The 18,422-nt window shown below is 33.5% G+C and overlaps 4 protein-coding genes across 4 annotated transcripts; 2 read left to right on the forward strand and 2 right to left on the reverse strand.

Moving 5' to 3' along the window:
- Positions 1-1,314: 1,314 nt before the first annotated feature.
- LOC136409943 (uncharacterized) lies at positions 1,315-1,820 on the reverse strand. Its single transcript, XM_066391803.1, has 2 exons — positions 1,705-1,820; positions 1,315-1,643 (listed from the first exon to the last, which is right to left on the reverse strand). Exons 1-2 carry the CDS (start codon positions 1,792-1,794, stop codon positions 1,338-1,340), a joined length of 396 nt encoding a protein of 131 aa, XP_066247900.1. The 5' UTR covers positions 1,795-1,820; the 3' UTR covers positions 1,315-1,337.
- A 7,466-nt stretch (positions 1,821-9,286) lies between these two features.
- Positions 9,287-10,099, forward strand: LOC136409909 (uncharacterized). The gene is made up of 3 exons (XM_066391762.1): positions 9,287-9,714; positions 9,778-9,848; positions 9,927-10,099. The coding sequence occupies exons 1-3, from the start codon at positions 9,335-9,337 to the stop codon at positions 10,025-10,027; spliced, it is 552 nt and encodes a 183-aa protein (XP_066247859.1). The 5' UTR covers positions 9,287-9,334; the 3' UTR covers positions 10,028-10,099.
- An 861-nt stretch (positions 10,100-10,960) lies between these two features.
- On the forward strand, positions 10,961-13,129 carry LOC136409967 (RUS family member 1). Its single transcript, XM_066391854.1, has 8 exons — positions 10,961-11,119; positions 11,191-11,506; positions 11,767-11,911; positions 11,965-12,128; positions 12,188-12,387; positions 12,442-12,695; positions 12,760-12,949; positions 13,005-13,129. The coding sequence occupies exons 1-8, from the start codon at positions 11,053-11,055 to the stop codon at positions 13,085-13,087; spliced, it is 1,419 nt and encodes a 472-aa protein (XP_066247951.1). The 5' UTR covers positions 10,961-11,052; the 3' UTR covers positions 13,088-13,129.
- A 1,089-nt stretch (positions 13,130-14,218) lies between these two features.
- Positions 14,219-17,277, reverse strand: LOC136409987 (mpv17-like protein). Its single transcript, XM_066391876.1, has 4 exons — positions 17,122-17,277; positions 16,626-16,816; positions 15,023-15,154; positions 14,219-14,632 (listed from the first exon to the last, which is right to left on the reverse strand). The coding sequence occupies exons 1-4, from the start codon at positions 17,192-17,194 to the stop codon at positions 14,435-14,437; spliced, it is 594 nt and encodes a 197-aa protein (XP_066247973.1). The 5' UTR covers positions 17,195-17,277; the 3' UTR covers positions 14,219-14,434.
- Between the last annotated feature and the right edge of the window lie 1,145 nt (positions 17,278-18,422).

Below are 18,422 nucleotides of genomic sequence, written 5' to 3' on the forward strand. Positions count from 1 at the left end.
ACGATCTGTAGGCGAAACATCTTCTGAAGTCTGACACTATAGTTACTTCATTCTCTTCCTTTTGTCCATCTCCTAACCTAAAGAGTTCTTGGTTTCTCTGAAGGAACCTGATAGAAGAAGTTAGTCTACTCCTTATCAGTTCTTGATGTATCCAAAAGATGGATTTGGGTCCTGTGAAAGATGCCTCCATCCCAACGTGTATTTTAGGTGTAGTGTTATTTTATATTTACCTATCCGAGTACCTATAAAATTAAATCATACAATATGTATAAGGATTAGTGCATTGCTTTCTCCGATGCTATTGACACATCATTTTATATGCGTTACATGAAGCCTCAAATGAAGCACATAGAAAATGGCGTTATTTTCTATTTACATAAAGCACATCCTATTTATGATTTTTATGCATATCCGCTCAATTATCGTTTTGACACAATTTTTTATGGCGTGTATTTCCTGGAGAATTGGTGAGTAGGCCCTCCGCTATTTCAAAACCATCGGTAAATGAGTAACAGTTCTCATTCAGTACAGGGGGAATATTGGTTTTTTACTAGATAAAATATTGTGAACAGTTAAAGTGAATAGTTTCAAATTTTTGTAACGCTGTTAATGCTAATACTTTCTAAAATAAATATACAGGGTGAGAAGAATAGTCAGGAATACAGCCAGCAGTTTCAAGTTAATTTAAATTAACTCTTAGTTTCGAATCATTTCTCACAGAGTATATTCATTATCGCAAAAATATTATGCATCAATGTGATTTATTGTGGAATATGCCAAAAACCTTGAGAATAAAGGGATTTTACTGAAACTACTTGAACACTTCGACATAATTTTCATTTCGTACATATTTTACAACTATTCCGAATTATCCAGAATGACACAAAAAAATTACATAACTGCCAGTTTTGATTTCTTTTTAATGAAACCACCCTTTTCTAACTGAATGCTGTGTACATACAATTCTAGACATATAGACATATTTACCGTTTCCTAAAGTTAAATCTGATACTTTTTGAAACATTCAAGTTCTATTAAACATTCAATGATTTATTTAGGTCATATCACTTTATCACCTGTATGCAAATTAAAGGTGTTTTTGTGTTGTAAAATATTTAATTACACTTAGTTCAGGTTACGGGAGACGTAGTACCACACGGTGGCCTACTTGGTCGCGAGAATTAAACCTCTTGGATATATTCTTAGGGGTTGTTTGAATAAAACGAAATAAAATAGGAACTATAAAATTTTAGAGTTAATATTAATTTCATTGCATTATTATTGCTGTCACCAGTTTCCGTGCTTTTACATTAGGTAATAACTTCCACTTTCTGATTCTAATTCATGAACTCATAGACTCTATTAAGCATCAAAGACCGATGCCAAGTAATCTCTAAAGCAAACACCAAACTACCCAACATCATTCCTATAGACCATGTGATAAACAATCCAAGCATATGTTTCATTTGCAACTTTTGAGCGTTATGTTTCGGTTCCGTCCAGTATCTGTAATATAGTCCCCAATTCTTGGAAAAGGATCCATAGGCCAAACTTTTTAATGTGAAATCTTTTAAAGCTTTCTTGTATGGAGAAGTGGGGCATAGGTAAAAGGCCATATAGGTTGTTCCTACTTGTTCCTTGACCTGTAATTTCTTGCTCACGACCGCACTGCTTTTTGTTTTGGAATAACTTATTTTGTCTTACTTGGTGGTGTGTATGGGGATACTGAGAAGAAAAATTGTAATCAGTGGCCATTATAATAGCAGACTCAGCCGTGGCCACATAAGCAGGCATTTTTCCATCTATATCCGGTTTAACGTACATTATATCAGTACTGAAAACAAACTGTTGGTCTAATCTGGTAGTTAGGAAAGCTTTCCATTGATGAAAGCTGTGTATGGACAGCTTGTTTTCTATTAGTTCATCTATTGTGTCTATATTGTGAAATTGTGGGGGGTGTATTAGAAACGTGGTAATCCAGCCTATTTGAATTTAGCATGAAATAATGTGCATTCAAAAATAAAGACATTAGGAACTCACATTGAACAATTACAGCGAAAAAGATATTAAATAATGAAACAGTGAAAGGCAGTATTTTCATGTCGGCTTCAGGCTTTTTGGCCTTAAAGCTAGAGAATAAGTTATGTCTCAACGACTTCATGCTATGATACATGACTAAAATAAGTATACTCGAGAACCAAGCGTACTTATCAAAAATATATATCAAACTGAATGTGGTGGACATTTCTGGCATCGGCACGAAAACCACCATATCCATTAAACCATGGGGATACCCTACTGAACGTATTGATTCCTCAAATAGAAAGAAGCCTATGGCACTTATATCACCTCTCCCAGCATTCAAGGTTTTGCCAACCCCTATAATGTCGGCGTTTACCACCTCGTTCAACGTTCCGTTAATATGTTTTATAAACGTAGTAGCAAAGTCGTAACCTATACCCCCTACTTTCCCATTTGATATCACTACGTAGGGCTTGTACAGGCAGTAAGATATAGTCACGTTGTGACCAAATATGTTTTTCAATTTAGCTGGATATAGGTCTGTTGAGGTGTAATTGTGTTGGGTTGAAAAGTTGTGTATCACGTCGTTATAGGGGTTATACGTTAGAACCTGGGGATATGGCAGCAACTCAGACATGCAAACAACCACATAATTGAGGATATTAGCCTGCTTCCATGGCATTTTTACACGAGACCTCAGATCTTCAATGGTTCCTATAATTGTTTTAGACAATACGAAAACAAATCTCTCATCTCTGTGCCACAAGCCGTGTTCATTGAATAATGCGCAGGAGACATTTTCCATTGTGTGTTCCTCCAAATTCTCCATGAAAATAACAGTGTCTGTAAATAAATCTATCTTATCAGCTCCATCTGGTTCTCGGTTTACGATCTTAAGGCCTTCTACTCCTTTTTGATAGTAAAGACTTTTGAGCCAGCTGGTAAGGATATCATCAAGTTCCTGGGTAACTTCTTGTGCTATAAAGACTCCTACAATTGATTCTTTGTTGTCGAAGAATACAGGTTTCTTCTGAATCAACGATACTATTTTTTGGTAGTCGTGTTGCTTATGATTTTTTATATCTAAAACTGATCCGTATATGAAGATGATTAGACTTCGAACCACAATAATTATTGCGTAGGCAGCTTTCATTATGAGACTCTGTGAAGTTTTTAAAGTATTGTGTCATAAAATAAAAATGCATGTATTATGACTACATATAGTTTTATTAATAATAAATAGGTATCAGATTAGAATTAGATATATTATAGTTGGAAATAGGGATATGAACAAAATGGGCTGCCACTCCAGGGGGTTTTAAGTTTACCATCAATAATACCAATATTTAGGGTCAAATTATATAGTCAAAGCAATATATCTTTGCGTGCACATCAACACACCACAATCATAGGGCAGTAGGAAGTATCTACTATTGAGTGTAATCCAATATCTGTTCAACACTAAAAATCAGGTATTTCGTTATTAAGTAACAACTGAGAGTTCATTGGTTCAGTTCACTGGAACCTGGCTCAACATAATAACACCAAAAGCTCTATAATGGAGTAAAAATTGTGACATATATAGCTTATTTCCATAGTACAAACCATTATTAGGGGTTCTCGTCTGGAATTACATTGAAAGCTTTAGTGTTGAGAATTTGAACCGTTTGCTTGTAGTACGGAGGTTCTATAGAAACTAGTTGGGCACAGATAGTAATTATCGCATATATTAGAGTGTTATTAAAAGGAGGCATTTTTCCGGATAATCTGCATCTAGAAATTCAGTGACGCCGACATGGGTAACGGCAATCAATCACCGCTGATAATTGAGAACTATTTTGTAGCAGCTATAGGATAATAAATGATAATATAATCCTTATAAGTATACCTACGTAAAAATCGAAATAAAATTTTAAGTACATACATATATTAATTATGGAACGTATTGACGTATTTAATGCCGTATGAAATTCTGTATTAGTATTGTTCTTCAAAAACCATCGACTTTTCCTCTGATGTTAATTTCTCTTTAAAATAAGAAAAATAAAGTTTATTTAGAAACAAAACTTTTTCTAGTTCTCGCTTATTTTTTATTTAACACTTCTAAGTGTTCTTACAATTCTTTGATGCGGCTGTTACTCGTTACTCCGTCGTGCCCAGTCCTCTAGTATAGTAATTACTGAAATTTATGTTTACAGGAGGGTAATACTGTAATTATTTACATTATTTATTCTTCTTATTAACAATTATTACTATTAAAAGGAAGTCGATATGAAAATTGTTTTAAGCTATTTGGCGTTTGTTATTGCTGTTTTTAGAAGTATAAGATATCTTCCTTAAAACGATGAAGCTTACTTTCAATTTTTATATATTGAAGACATTGAAAGTTAATTCGGTAAGTGAAATTAAACTTGAAACGAAGCAAAGAACAAAATCTAATAATACTTTCTTTGAATCCTTTACTAAAAATTGGAATATTTTAATCATACTTTGATAAGACAATAATTGCTGTTTCTAGGTTAAAGAGAATAAGGAACAGAAGTCATAATGATTAAAATTTCGGTATTTTCGAAATACCTGAAAGACCAAAGGTAGTTTTGTAGAGCTATTTGCATAGTAAAATTACTTCTTGGAATTCGCAAATTTTCTCCCATTTTACTAAATCTGGAAACATTGCATGTTATTTCCTATTAGGTATCGTTACTTAGACCGATGAGCCGTTCTTTTACAAAAGGCAGATTATACATTTTTTGTATCTTTCCGTACCGACATCACTTTGTAGATGATTCTCAATCGAATGTTAGCGCGACCACAAAGAACATGTTCGTACTACAAACCGCATTAATAATCCGGATAATCGGCTTTTCTTTTCTTTTGAAAACTAGTGGGGTACACTATTAGTGTATCCATGATTTAGTAAGTGAACGTAGGTGTCTTTTAACTGTCATTTAGTGAGTGAAAGTCGAGGTTGCTGATGTGATTGTGGCCTTGAGGGATGCCTTCCTCCCTCAAGACTAAATAGAACAAGGTCTCCACCCGTGCTTTCTCACGTTAAATAGCCACGTTAAGTCGCCATTTAACATGAGAAAGTGCGATAGGATGTAAGGGCTAGGTCTTTGCAGCGGGGAGGGGCTATTTTGAATAAAGAAACACGCCGTTGGATGGTCCCACGCACAAGATGGAGCGATGGGACTAGAAGACTGGGATAAGATGGGTTTATGATTTAAATTAATCAAAGTTCTGATTGTTTTGTTGTTTACAGGTAAATTTTGACAGATTAACGAGAACGACGCAATTGGAAAGGGCGTTGGATTGTATCCTGCGTAGGATGGGGCGACGGGAATTGAAAATGTGTGTAAAATGGGTTTATAATTTAAATTAACTGTTCTAAGTGTATTTTTTTTAAATTTACATATAAATTTTGTCAGATCAATGAAAACAATGTAATTGAAAATCTTGTTGAACGTTGAAGTTGATTTATTTTGTAATAGCAATTAAGATAAAGTTTGAAGTGTTATTTGACTTTTGCTATTAATTTAGGGTTTTTTAATCCTCTTTTTAAAGATTTAGCGGGCTCACAAAATTTTTCGTAGTCGTAAAGGATTTAATTCGTGATTTCATTAAACTTGTCTTATGCAAAAATTGTCATCTACGCAAACGTGCTATTTATTTAACCATACCAAACAACTCAAGTGAAAGAAAATCGAATCTGTATAGGGAAAACTTGGGTCCTTTTTTACAAATTTTATCTTTTGACCACAAAAAATTTTAATTTTGTCGACAATTGGAGGTAATAAATGTTAAGATCTAATTTTTCTATATAGGCAAATTTGGAGAATTTTTAAAAGTTAATGTTAAATTTTTTTCAGCAATTTATTTTGAACTTTTTTGTCTCAGATCTCTACCATAGGCGCCTTTGGTTCATGTTGAAATTAATAACGGTAAATAAATAACGCACTGCGGCGAATGCTTAATCGATTGAAATCAATTTATAACATTTTTTTAAAATAAATAACCACCCATAGACCTATAATCAATTATCAATCTAATATGGTGAGGGGCATACAAGTTATAAGAATACGAACAATAATAATAGGGATGTATATGCCTCCTTAATCTCATAATGTAATGTCATATCACAAATTGACATTGTGTGCCGAGCACAACACAAAGGACATTCTGTCCTTTATCATTTTTTAGATTATATCATACCATCACGACGTCTATATCATACGACCGGACAATTCAAGATGTTGCTTATTAGTAAAATTACACGCTATACAGTTTTCTTCTTGATACTCCGTAATGTCTATTGCAACATACCCATAGATAACTATAAGAAAGTTATGCAACATTTCTCGTTTTTAGTTCATAGGATTTTAAACTCTTCAGCACTAATATGCACTGACTTGGGTTTATTCGTATTCAATGCTACTTCGGAAGTTGATGACTTTTTAGACACATTTCTAACCCCAAATCAAACTATTCAAAAGATGGGATTACAGATTTTTAGCAGAACTCCAGAAGATACCCAGATGATATATACATTTACTGACTCAATCATATTAATCAATTTTATTGACAAGAGCGTACTTAGTACTCTTAACTGTTTCTTCAATATACATCAATTATGGAGGAGAGATTCCAAGTTTATATTCATTGTCACGAAAATTATCCAGGGCAGTATGGAGATTGTAAAATCACACATAAAACTTATTTGGACTCACACCAGATTACTCAATTTCGTCGTTATATGCAGATTCCAATCTAGAATAGGACTTCAATTAATCAGCTACAACCCATTCACAAATGAAGTTCATTATTTCGTGGCCGATAATAACTTCAGTAAACAATATTTATTTCCCAATAAGCTGAGCAATTTATATGGTTTCAATTTAAACATCTCGTACTGCCTTATTCCTCCTTATATCATGAGAGACAGAATTAACAACGAGCGACTATTCGGATTAGATTTTGATTTCACTCGGACTTTTTTGAAGGCCATTAACGCTTCTTTTAAGACCATTGTACACAATTCATATAAAGATGTAATCAATGACTTGCACTGGTCAGATGGTTCTGCAGATATGGCAGCATTGGGAATCATGATGAGAAAAAACAGCTTGCACCGAGCAGCATACCCTCATGGTTTTTTGGACTTGGTTGTGCTGATTCAGAGGGTTCCGCATTTGCCAGTTCTCATGTCACTATTGCAAGTGTTTGACCTTTATTCTTGGATTGCAATCTTGACGCTTAGTGTGATGGTCTGGGTATCCAAGACTTGGTGGCCTGCTCTGTTTAACTCCTCTACCTTGGATAAAGACTCAATTGTAGCACTGAAAATGTTAATGGTGTTTTATGTAATGTTTAACATTATTTTTATACAAATTTTTCAAAGTAAGACCCCTTCCTACGTCTTGTGATGTTCCTAGATTGCTTAATGTTAGAGCAATAAACTTCAGGTTGGATTACGACCTTCTTAACATTCCCAGATGGGACCAAGGAAATTGATACCATAGACGATTTAATTCAAAGCAAGTTACCTATTTATGCTATAGACACCTGGAACGAATCAGTTAGTCTCAGATTGTCAAATCAATATGTTTTCTACAATAAACCCTATCTTTTACTACCAACGCGTGAAAAAGCGACAGTGATCACTGAGGACTTCGCAAAACAAATTTTTAATGGCAGAATCCCAAACGTGTCTATGGAAAATTATCATCAGGTAAGTACCAAACTTCAATTTTTCATAACTATTCAAGTGTCCATTGAATAGGTCGAGGAGCACGTGGCGTCAGTTTATATGATGTTCTACCTTCGACACAACTCCCCTTATCGAACTGTATTGAAGAATTATATCTTCCGAGCTCTTGCCTACGGGTACTACTCGAAACTTTGGGGCTGGCACGACGATGAGCATGTGGTCTTACACCATAAACGACATGCGAAGAAGCTTACATATTATCATTTAATAGGAATTTTTCGTTGTTATACTATTTTGACGGCTTTCACAGTGTTAGTGTTTGCCAGTGAAGTAGTTTGGTTCCACTATGTTAGCTATAAGTTGAGAGTATGGGAGTTCGTTAAATGAAATCTCTAAGAGCTCTGAACTACCACTAGATTGCATTAACTACATGCGCACCCTAACTGTTCAGATTTTTCAGACATTTTTTAAACATTTTGGAGGCTTTCGAACTCCAACGTTCCGCCATTCAGGTATCATCAGTTCAAATGGAAACATGGGGATTGTGCATGTGGAAAAAGGACCTCTTAAGGTTTAAAATATCTCCCACAAAGACCAAAGAAGTGGGTTGCGAGGCTAGCTGCTTACGCTGGGCGGAGTCAGTCCAGTGTTACCAGATATTGCACCGTTTCAGATTTTTTACCAATCTAAGTTGTATTGGTAGATTAATTTTTTTTTCATTTACTTACTTTACTGTTTTTTGCTCTGATATTTTCAAAAACTTTAATTGCCATAAGGGTGATACGATACGAAATCGATACTCATCTAAACGTCGAACTGGTGACGTCGGCTAGACTGACTCCGCCCACATCAGCCGCTAGCCTCGCCGCCCACTAGCTTGATCTTTGTCAGAAGCATATTAAATCCTATGATTTCCTTCTCCTACTTCCACAATTCTTAAGTTTTCACTTGAACTGGTGATACTTATATACCACATATATGGCCTACCCTACTCAGTAGTATCACTGCCTATAATTGGAGCATCGCATTTATATTCTCATAGATTTTAGCTATGATTCCCACTTGTACTTGGAAACCGTTAAAGGGGAATCATTGGCGAATCTATTCCAGATTTCTTCCACGTATCTTTATTACGCATATACGTATTATAGCGTTCCGAGTATCCTTTGCTACCCGGTAACGCCACTCATATCCTCTTTCAAGTCTAACCTGATTCTTTATACAAGCGTTACTGCAAGTATTTAAACCTGGTTTACAATTTATCTTTCGAGTAATTAAGACTTAAAAAATAAAAATCCAATTTTCATTTACATTTAAAAATTTTCTCTTTAGAGTTACGATGGTGGTGCGACACGTCGCCGAGGGCCCACCCAGCAGGTTAGGACGAACGAATGCTTTACCGTTTATGGTGACGTTCGGATCATTGACGGTTGACGTTATTTTCCGTTAAAGTTGTCATTTCATTTATTGTCAGGAGTCAGTCAGTTCTGTTTGTGATTATTCGTGTTTATGTTTTAAAAAATCAGTTTGAATTTTTAAATTTGAATAACACGGTTTAAGCTCCTCCAATCTGTCTTAAAATTTAGGTTCAACAGCTACTACACAATGGACAAATGCAGTGCAGATGACGTAATAGCTTGTATGGATATAATAACTCAGGGGGCACAGAACGCTTTAAAGTCGTTCAGGGAGCAATTTGATACATTTCAAAAATTCTACCTTGAGCTTGAGAAACAAAACAATGATTTAAGCGACTTGCATTCTAGTTTAGAAGAAAATATCAACAGTGAGCACTCAAAATGCCAAAATTTTATTGATCAATTAATGCAAGACTCTGAGGATCTTAAAAAAGCAGAATCCAGCTTAGAGAACTTACAGAAAATTGAAAGCATTAAATTGCAAGAATGTGAGGAGTTAAAAAAGAAAATTGATATCTTGAAAAAGAAATCTGAGACTTTGGAAGTGGACAGTGCTCAGGATAAAAGGTAATGTGGTTTCTTTAAGACTTGGAAAGGAACACAATAATTAATTTAAAACATTTTGGTTAGAGATGAAATCTTGGCCTATAAAGTTCTTACCCGAGCCAATTTTGTATATACCACCAAAAAAGTTACAGGAAGTATCCTTTTTTTTTTTAAATTTAATTTGCAAATTTACTCTTAAATGAAGCAAAATAAAGTCCCTTAACAGGATATAGTAGTAGCTTCTAATCCTCCACAACCCTTCTACTTCAAACCCCAAGAGATGACTCAACATGAAATTACGGAGAGACTATGGGACTTAATTGTGCAGAAATAAGTATTAATTGTAGGTCATTTATGTTTCTTTAACATTGTTCATGTTAAGATGTATAGGTATTTCTATTTCATAAAATAAAATAAAATTTTTCTTACAATTTTTTTTCTCTTTTGTAGATCATTGATAATATATGTATATTTGTAATGATCAGAAGGGAATTATTGACTGACCTAGTTAAAGAGGGGAAAGGGGTGCTAGTAACTTTGTGCCTATTAATCTTTTGGAATTTGCTTAATCCCAGCTTCAGGATAATAAAAATTAACATAGAACATACTTTAATGTATGGGTGTATGCCCTTTATATCATCAATTACACATTACCTAGTCAGCTGAATTAAAACTAGCTGTTAGTTCTCAATTCAGTTCTAAGTAAGCACCAGTTTTGACTATCAACTGTAACATTAGTTAGGTACCCATTGTAAGCAAATTCCAAAAGCTAGGAAATTTAAGTTGTTTTTCATTTAAGCTCTTCTCACGACAATACTTTAGAACCTTTCTCCTATGTCTCTCTCAGCAATTTAACATTTGGTATTCCATAACACAAATGGACATGGTAGAATCTATACTTTCAATGGCAGATCTAGAGGTTAGGCAAAAAATTGTGTTTTATGACGATACGAGCTGTAAAGTATCACTTTTATTGTTTGTCACTCATTCATGAATTTATCCGGATAAGCATGAAACGATCCCATAAACTTATATTTGCCAATCGTCATGAAATTCCATTTTTGTTAGTGCTGTCATAAAACGTTAAGTTTCATCATTTCGAAAAGTGATGTTGTCAATTATGTCACAAAATTGACACCCAAGATGATCGGATATGAACCTGATTAAAGTCAAGCCTAACTGTCTACTCCTATTATTGACAGGATTTCATTAACTTGACAACACACTATAACCTAGAAAAACAATCAAAATCAAACCAAAGCATTTACTTTATTTTGTACTTTCGTCTTCGTTTCTATTTCTAAAAATATTGTGTTTTCTAATTCATCAATTAATTATGCATTAACATAGACCTACAACATGAGTGAAGATTTAATTATTGAAGAACAGTGCGGTAGCACTGGCAACAAAATATCGTTTATCAGGCGTAAGCAAAGCACTTATAATTTGTGCAAGTGGCAGTATTACTTTCCACCAGCAATTAAATTTTTCCCTTAGGTGGTAGTGAAATCATAGAAATAAAACATCAAAGAAGCTTTCTGCACAATTTTCAAGGAATTTCATGCTTTGTCAAAGAGATTATTCTTCCAAAAGGTTATCCAGAATCAGTTAGCGAGGACTACTTGAAATATCAAATATGGGACACATTGCAGGCCTTGTGCAGCACTGTAATAGGTGCATTTAAAACTAGGGCTATCCTGAAGGGGGTGGGTGTAGGGGATAGTAGGGCTGATGCACTATCAGCAGCCATTACGTGGATTCTTAAAGATGGAACTGGAATGTTTGGAAGGATTTTATTTGCTTGGTGGAAAGGGTAATAGCATATTACACATTAAAATTTAAATTATTTCCTCAAGTTGAGGCACAGACTTTAGGTTCTTACTGTATATTTTTAATTGATTATTTAGTCACTGTGTCAATTTAAAAGTTAAAAAATTGCATGTATTTTATGATAGTCATTTGATGTAAATGTTGAAGTTTACAAACTGCCTTTCCAAATATTTTATAATATATAAGGTATTCATATAGATGACCCTGCATCTACCACAATTATTTAACAACTATTACTTCTAGGAGTGGTTTAGATTGTGAATGTAAGAAATGGAGGTTTTTTGCAGATGTCTTAAATGATTTAGCAATGTTAATAGAATTATGTTTACCCTTATATTCAACTGTCTCCTTGCAAATTCTGTGTGCAACTTCCACGATGTATTCTATTGTTAGTGGGTAAGTTAGCATTCAAAGAAAAATTATCTTATAAATAATATTTAGGTGGGTATTGCTGGAGGAGCAACAAGAGCGTCTATAATGCACCATCAAGCAATAAGGGATAATATGGCTGAAATATCTGCCAAGGATGGTAGTCAAGAGACTGTTGTAAACCTTATTGGTAGTATTGGCAGTATTTTTCTGCTAAATTACTTCAACTCCTCTAGGTCTCATAACTCATTATTGTTGCACCTCAATTATAAGCATCAAACTTTAAAATTTGTAGAGGAGAATGGCTTCTAATCTTATTCCTTATGGTTCTACATTTATATACAAATTTCTTAGCTGTGAAGGCCTTAATATTTTATACTTTTAACAAAGAAAGATTAACAGTAGTACTTAAAAATTATTTCACAATTGGGACAGTTCTCAACCCTCCAAAAGTAAACGCTAAGGAGTCTGTTTTTATTGGACGTGGTTTGAAAGGTATAATGAGATTAATATGGCTGATAAAAATGCCTTTTAATTGTTTTTTATTAGTAAAATCTCTCTGTGGATTTGACATAGTTTTGGGTCAATCAATTAAAAACCCTTTAAAGAATTACAGTATTGAAGACATTAAATTGCTTCAAAGAATATATGAACATAAGAAATATGTGTTACTTGTTAGTACGAAAGAAAGAAAGATTTATGTGTGCTTGAAGAAAACCAGCAGTTCTTCAGACATTGTTGCTGCCTATTTTCACGCTGTGTGTTTGGGAATTGCCACAAGTATATATAACTGTATTGAACTCGTAAGTTATCTACTTCAAATGTGGTATTATGTGTGTTATTAGAGCGAATCCAATTTATTTTCAGAATATTTATTCTAAAAGGCAGTTACATCATACAACCCCCATTACAAGACTGTACACATACATGAAGTCTTTTAAAAACCGTGAAGGTGATACTAACGATTTTAGGAACGTGCCTCTAAATTATTTGCCTGATTTTAATGAATTTGCTGAACAGTTAAATTCAATGTTTTTCACAGCATTGAATATTAATGGTGGGTGTTAATGGATCCCTGAAAATTATATTTTAAAGATTTTCTTGAATAATAGGTTGGAAAATCGACTATCACTGTCTTGAAGTGGGAGAATACCGGATTCAGAGAGACGATAAATCAAACAAAAAGACTTTATAAAAACGATGTATTTGTTACAAACTGAAATAAAACTGTATTTTTGTTGACGTGTGTTTTCTTTTTTCTAACTTTTTCTAAAATAATAACTATAAGAATATATACACAAATATCATTTCATTTGAATCTCTCCACATTTTATACAGTGTGTCCCAAATTGGTTGTACATATACCTGCTTACATTAAAAGAATCAGTTAAATAGGGAAAATTTTAGAGAGTTATGAGATACTCACACCTGATTTAACAATTACTGTAGATTTTATCGTTTACCAAAAAAATTAAAATTGGTAATCTCAGAAACGATTAAGGGGACTTATTTTAGAAGTGTCATCGCAATTTACATAAAAAAAGTGCTCTAATAAAATTTTATCTATAGGGTAAAGTTAACAGTGCAGTTTCACTCCTTCCATTTCTTTAGAAAACGATAAGACCTAAAACTATTTCTAAAACGGACATCAGTTTCTCATAAAACTCTCCGTCTCTTATTTTTCTATGTTCTTTGGTCTACTCTTCATGCAAATTCAACAATAAATAGAAATTCAATAAATCTAAACTATGAGCCTACACCCGCCAGCAGGTACAGACATTTGACTAAAGAATTATCTACATATTATTAGCATAATAATGTAGTCACAGATAGGTCAAATATTTCTATCTTAAATTGCTAAGGAACTCGTAATTGGTACTAAAACAACTAACTAGTTTCAGTGAAATTTAAAACAATATGTCATGAAACAAATTTAAAAAGTGATAACTTTGAAATTAAATGGAAACAGATTTTAAATTACCTCTTCTTTCTAAAATTCGTTTATTATCGAAAGGTTCTCGTACGACTAAAATAATGGTATTGTAGATAAAAGAAGCACAGCTCTGAAGTCTATTTTATATCAAAGCAGTAATGTATTTTTCTTATACTCTACAATCAATTTGGAGATTCGTCACGTGAGAATATCGCATAACTTAGTGAGTGCCAAGTCGCAAATCGCGTCATAGTGTCGAAATTATGGAAATTTGCCATCATACGACGTAGAAAGAAAAACCAAGTAAAACTAGAATGATGAGTCATTAACAAAAATATTAATTAACTACACTTTTTCATTAAATATAATTCAAAAGCGCAAAATAGTATTCAATATTCTATAGAATAAATAACGATAATATCAAAACAATTAGAATTTTCTTGCTATCCTTTTTCAAAAATATTTTATAATAGCAGACAAATTATTTGCTCTAGGAATATGTCCTCTATAATAAAGGAATGTTTCCTAGCCAGCAGGATAATTGGTACATACCTTACGTTATATAGTATCCTACAATTGATCTAATTTGATCTAAACTAGAAATAAAAGTCAACTTTTTATATGTGGCACCCTTAGTAATCTATCAGTTAGTTTCATTTCACTCGCTTTTTGTAGAGAAAGTTGATGCATGTAGGCTAGGAAACAACACCATACAAGGCTGCAGGCGCTAACAAATGGTACTCTATTATGTTCAGAAATGTATTGGAAGTTGAGAGTTTGCAAGATAGGCCAAAAGCACACTCCTACCTATTAATAAGGAAGAAAAATCTTTGATATATCCAGAGTACCTTATTTAAAAATTAATAATAATGAGATCTTGGAAACAAGAGATTCAAAATATGCAACTTTTTCTCATTTAAGCGACTTTGTATCTTTTACGGTTTCCAAGTTTCCCGTATTCATTTTTATGTGTGACTCCCTGTATATTACTATTAAAATAAAATCAAGACACAAAGCCTATGACATAACGCATGAGGATACATTGTATGACGAACACAAATTCGTTATAACGCTATAAAAGAAAATTTGTTAAAAATTGAAAATGGGAGTTGCATGTCTCGTCTGGAGTTCTCTTTTACTGAATTTATTTTATTAAATGAGATTACTAAATTTTTCATGATCTTGCACTTTACTTACTTTCCATGTTGGTAGGAATTTGTTTTCTACTATGGTCTTGGCCTCCTGCACTGACTTGCCCTCCAATAAGCCCATTCCAAAGAAAAAACAAACTAGTGCTGCTGGACCATACGTTAATTGTTCCACAAATGCCTAGCAATTTAATAAGGTACTAAATAATGAGAATTTATTTTCTGAGAAAAATGATTTAAGATTGGAATTTTTAGCGTTTACGTATAAGTAGGTACAGTGAATGTAAAGTAAATAATAAAACTAGAATTAAAATTTATACGCAAATCGGGTTTGCGGCCGTTTCACGGGTTGCAATTAAATATTACAGATAGATAGAGAATAAAATTGAGTATAAATAGTCACAAAATAAAGAAAATAATTGAAGATATTAATCAAAGAAATTAATTTGGGTCTAAAATGTATAAATTATTAAAGTATATTAAAAATTTGGTAATAAAAAATCATTTTTGGACAGAGTGACCATAAAATCACTTTCTGCAGGTGTGCACCTAACTAAACGGTCTCCACCTCTTGTGCAATAATACAATTTTCAAACAGATTGATAACTATTTATCCTAATAATATTTTTAATGCTCTATTTCGTGCAAGACAAATTCTCGTCTTTTACTGCCCGTTCTCGTACATCAAAACAATATTTATTTAATGCAATATGTAAAAATAAAAGCAACCGTTTGTACAAAAACTAAATTATTTTGCGCATTACTATGACCTACCTCACTGAATTTGTCCTTGGATACAAATAAACTGAACCTAAACCTAAATGATGACATAGAATTTTGGATTTTGACCAATTTTTTTAAATATAAATAAGCAAATAAAGACGCATAGAAGATTTATCTACCCATTACTCATGATTGTTATGAATACGTATGGTACAAGGTCTGATCAAAATAGTAATTCCTTTTATTTTTTTCCGAAAAATAATTGCCGGCATTTCCCTAAGATTGGTTCTATTTTTTTAAACGGATGCGATTTTGAAATATACAATGATATAAGCCCCAAGAGAAATGAAATACAAATTAAATAGTATAGATATTGGGAAAATGGTGTAAGTAACATATGATAGAATAAAGGAAATAAAATCAAAATAACAGTTTTGGACATTGAATGTAAATGAACATAATTTACCTCCAACTTGAAATCTATCACAAGTTTGTTTTTTAGATCTTTTTTAGGTACAATAAAAACAGTACCCGGTCAAGCATGGATCTTCGAGTTCTTTCAGCCGAAACGAGGTTAAAAAAAATAGTTTTGGCCTCCATACCAGATACATATAGTCTAGCTTCGGTACGCTAGGTATGATTTGATCAGTGATGCATAATTTCCCACTTTGATTTGCGTGTAGTGAAATGCTACTTTCAGCTTGCAAATGTATGCGGTATAACCATATGCTCAAAGGAAAAAAAATCGTCTGATAACAGTATTCGGATACGCGGTAAGTGATCTCTTTTCATTGCCGATTCATTTAATTCTGAATGTATTTTTTCCTGTTATTTATTTTTACATTTATTACCTACTTATGTGTTTAAAAAAACACATCTTAACTTTATCTGCCAAATTATAGAGTTCACATTTACCATGTGGGCCTTACCTTTATAATGGAAGTTTTGAGCGATGTTACCGGCCATAATCTAGTAGACAGTCTTATCCATGCGTAAAGAGTAGGAGCTGTAAATAATCCTCCATAAAGACTGAACCTTAAGGTTTGCATCCAGTCATAGTTCTCTATAGTTTTGCCAGAGATTGTTTGCTGAATTAGGCATGATGTAGGCCACAAGGTACCTAAACAAAATATTGCAGATGTATAGGGTGTCTGTTTCTGGAGCTTAGTTCTGGGGATATTGACGACCATAAAAAAATAGGAGGTCTGTTAAATTGGGGGAAGTTACGCAATTTGGAGTTCAAGAATATGATGTTTTAAAATTTTAGAAATACCCTTGTTTACAAATTGCGCAACATTGCCCCCACCCAAACATGCTTCATCCAAAAGCTGATAGTTTAGGAAATATAAAAGGTGTTAAAAATTAAAATTTTGAAGTATTCATTTCATGTCTTGGTAAGTACTGGTATATGTAGCTACTGCTTACCATAGGAAATCATGCCCTTCACAACAGGATGTCTTGCAGTGAAGGCGGCTACTCTTGAGAAAATCACAACCATTTCTCACTAGTTTATAAAGTCTCAGCTGCTTATGAGATTACAATATCAACTGTTGATATCCGATATTGCTAATAGATTTAATAAAAACGGACAGTTTGAACTTTACTCTTTATAGACAGACAAAACACAGCCACATTTAGCAGTAACACGATGGCATAAAGTTCGAAATGAATACTGATTAAAAGATAAACGACTGGATGTCTAGCACGTCAGTTATTTATCGGAGGAAATGGAAAGTTCAAAATTCATTGCGATAATTGTATTCTCGTGCCAATTTGAGATTCTACGTTGTTTGGCGCGATTTCAATTTTAATTTTGTTTGCTCAAAAGTCAAAATCCCCCAATCCAAAATTGTTAGCCATATTGCTAGGTTAGGTCACCAAGATACGTCACAGTTAATTAGCTATTAGAGGTTTTTGGACAAATCTACAAATGATTGATTCCAATCTGCTAGATTTCCACCAATCACGTTGGTTGGCTATCATCGGAGATCAATCCAGTTGGTTGAAAATTAGGTGATAAGGATCAATCCGATCTGGACAGTAGTTTCAGAAAAAAGCTATTGTCAGCTGATTTTGACAATCACGTGGTTTCTGACGTAGTCATCCCTCTAGCAAATTGTTAAAAAAAGTTCTTGGTCCTATAGTCTGTAGATTTATGTACATATTCGGATGAATTGGTTTTGTTACTAATCTTACAAGTTAGTTATAATGTCTTGATAATTATAAATAAAGCTTGAGATACTTTTCTGTTCCAGTTTCTAATTTATATGTTCAAACTTAATTTCCGCGTCGCCCCCTTGTCCGCGATGTGGTGTATTGTTGGTTGCCTGATACAGTAGAAAATTTCAGAACCGAGTAGGTGGTGGTGGGTGCGGGTCCATGTGCTGGGGGGGTAAAGGGAGGAAAGTAGACCGGACAGGAAAAGAAGTTCTTGGTTGGGAATCTGAATTCTAATCTATTTTCTGATCAAATACCTACTTATATATATGTGATTTTGTTATTTGTTTCCTTAAATTTTCCTAAGTGGCAAATCGCTTTAGTAGCCTCAACTGTTAGTAAGGCAGTGTTGTTACAAGTTGAAACAGTCAAATTTACTTTACACTACTATCTCCTCAAAGAACATAATAATATGTAAGTATATATTCAGCTGGCTCCAGCCCAGCATTCTCACTTCCTAAACTTGTAATTCATTCATAACTTCTAAGTGTACTATGTCTAATACCCCT

This window comes from Euwallacea similis, chromosome 7 (assembly GCF_039881205.1).
Source record: "Euwallacea similis isolate ESF13 chromosome 7, ESF131.1, whole genome shotgun sequence".
NCBI lineage: Eukaryota > Metazoa > Arthropoda > Insecta > Coleoptera > Curculionidae > Euwallacea > Euwallacea similis.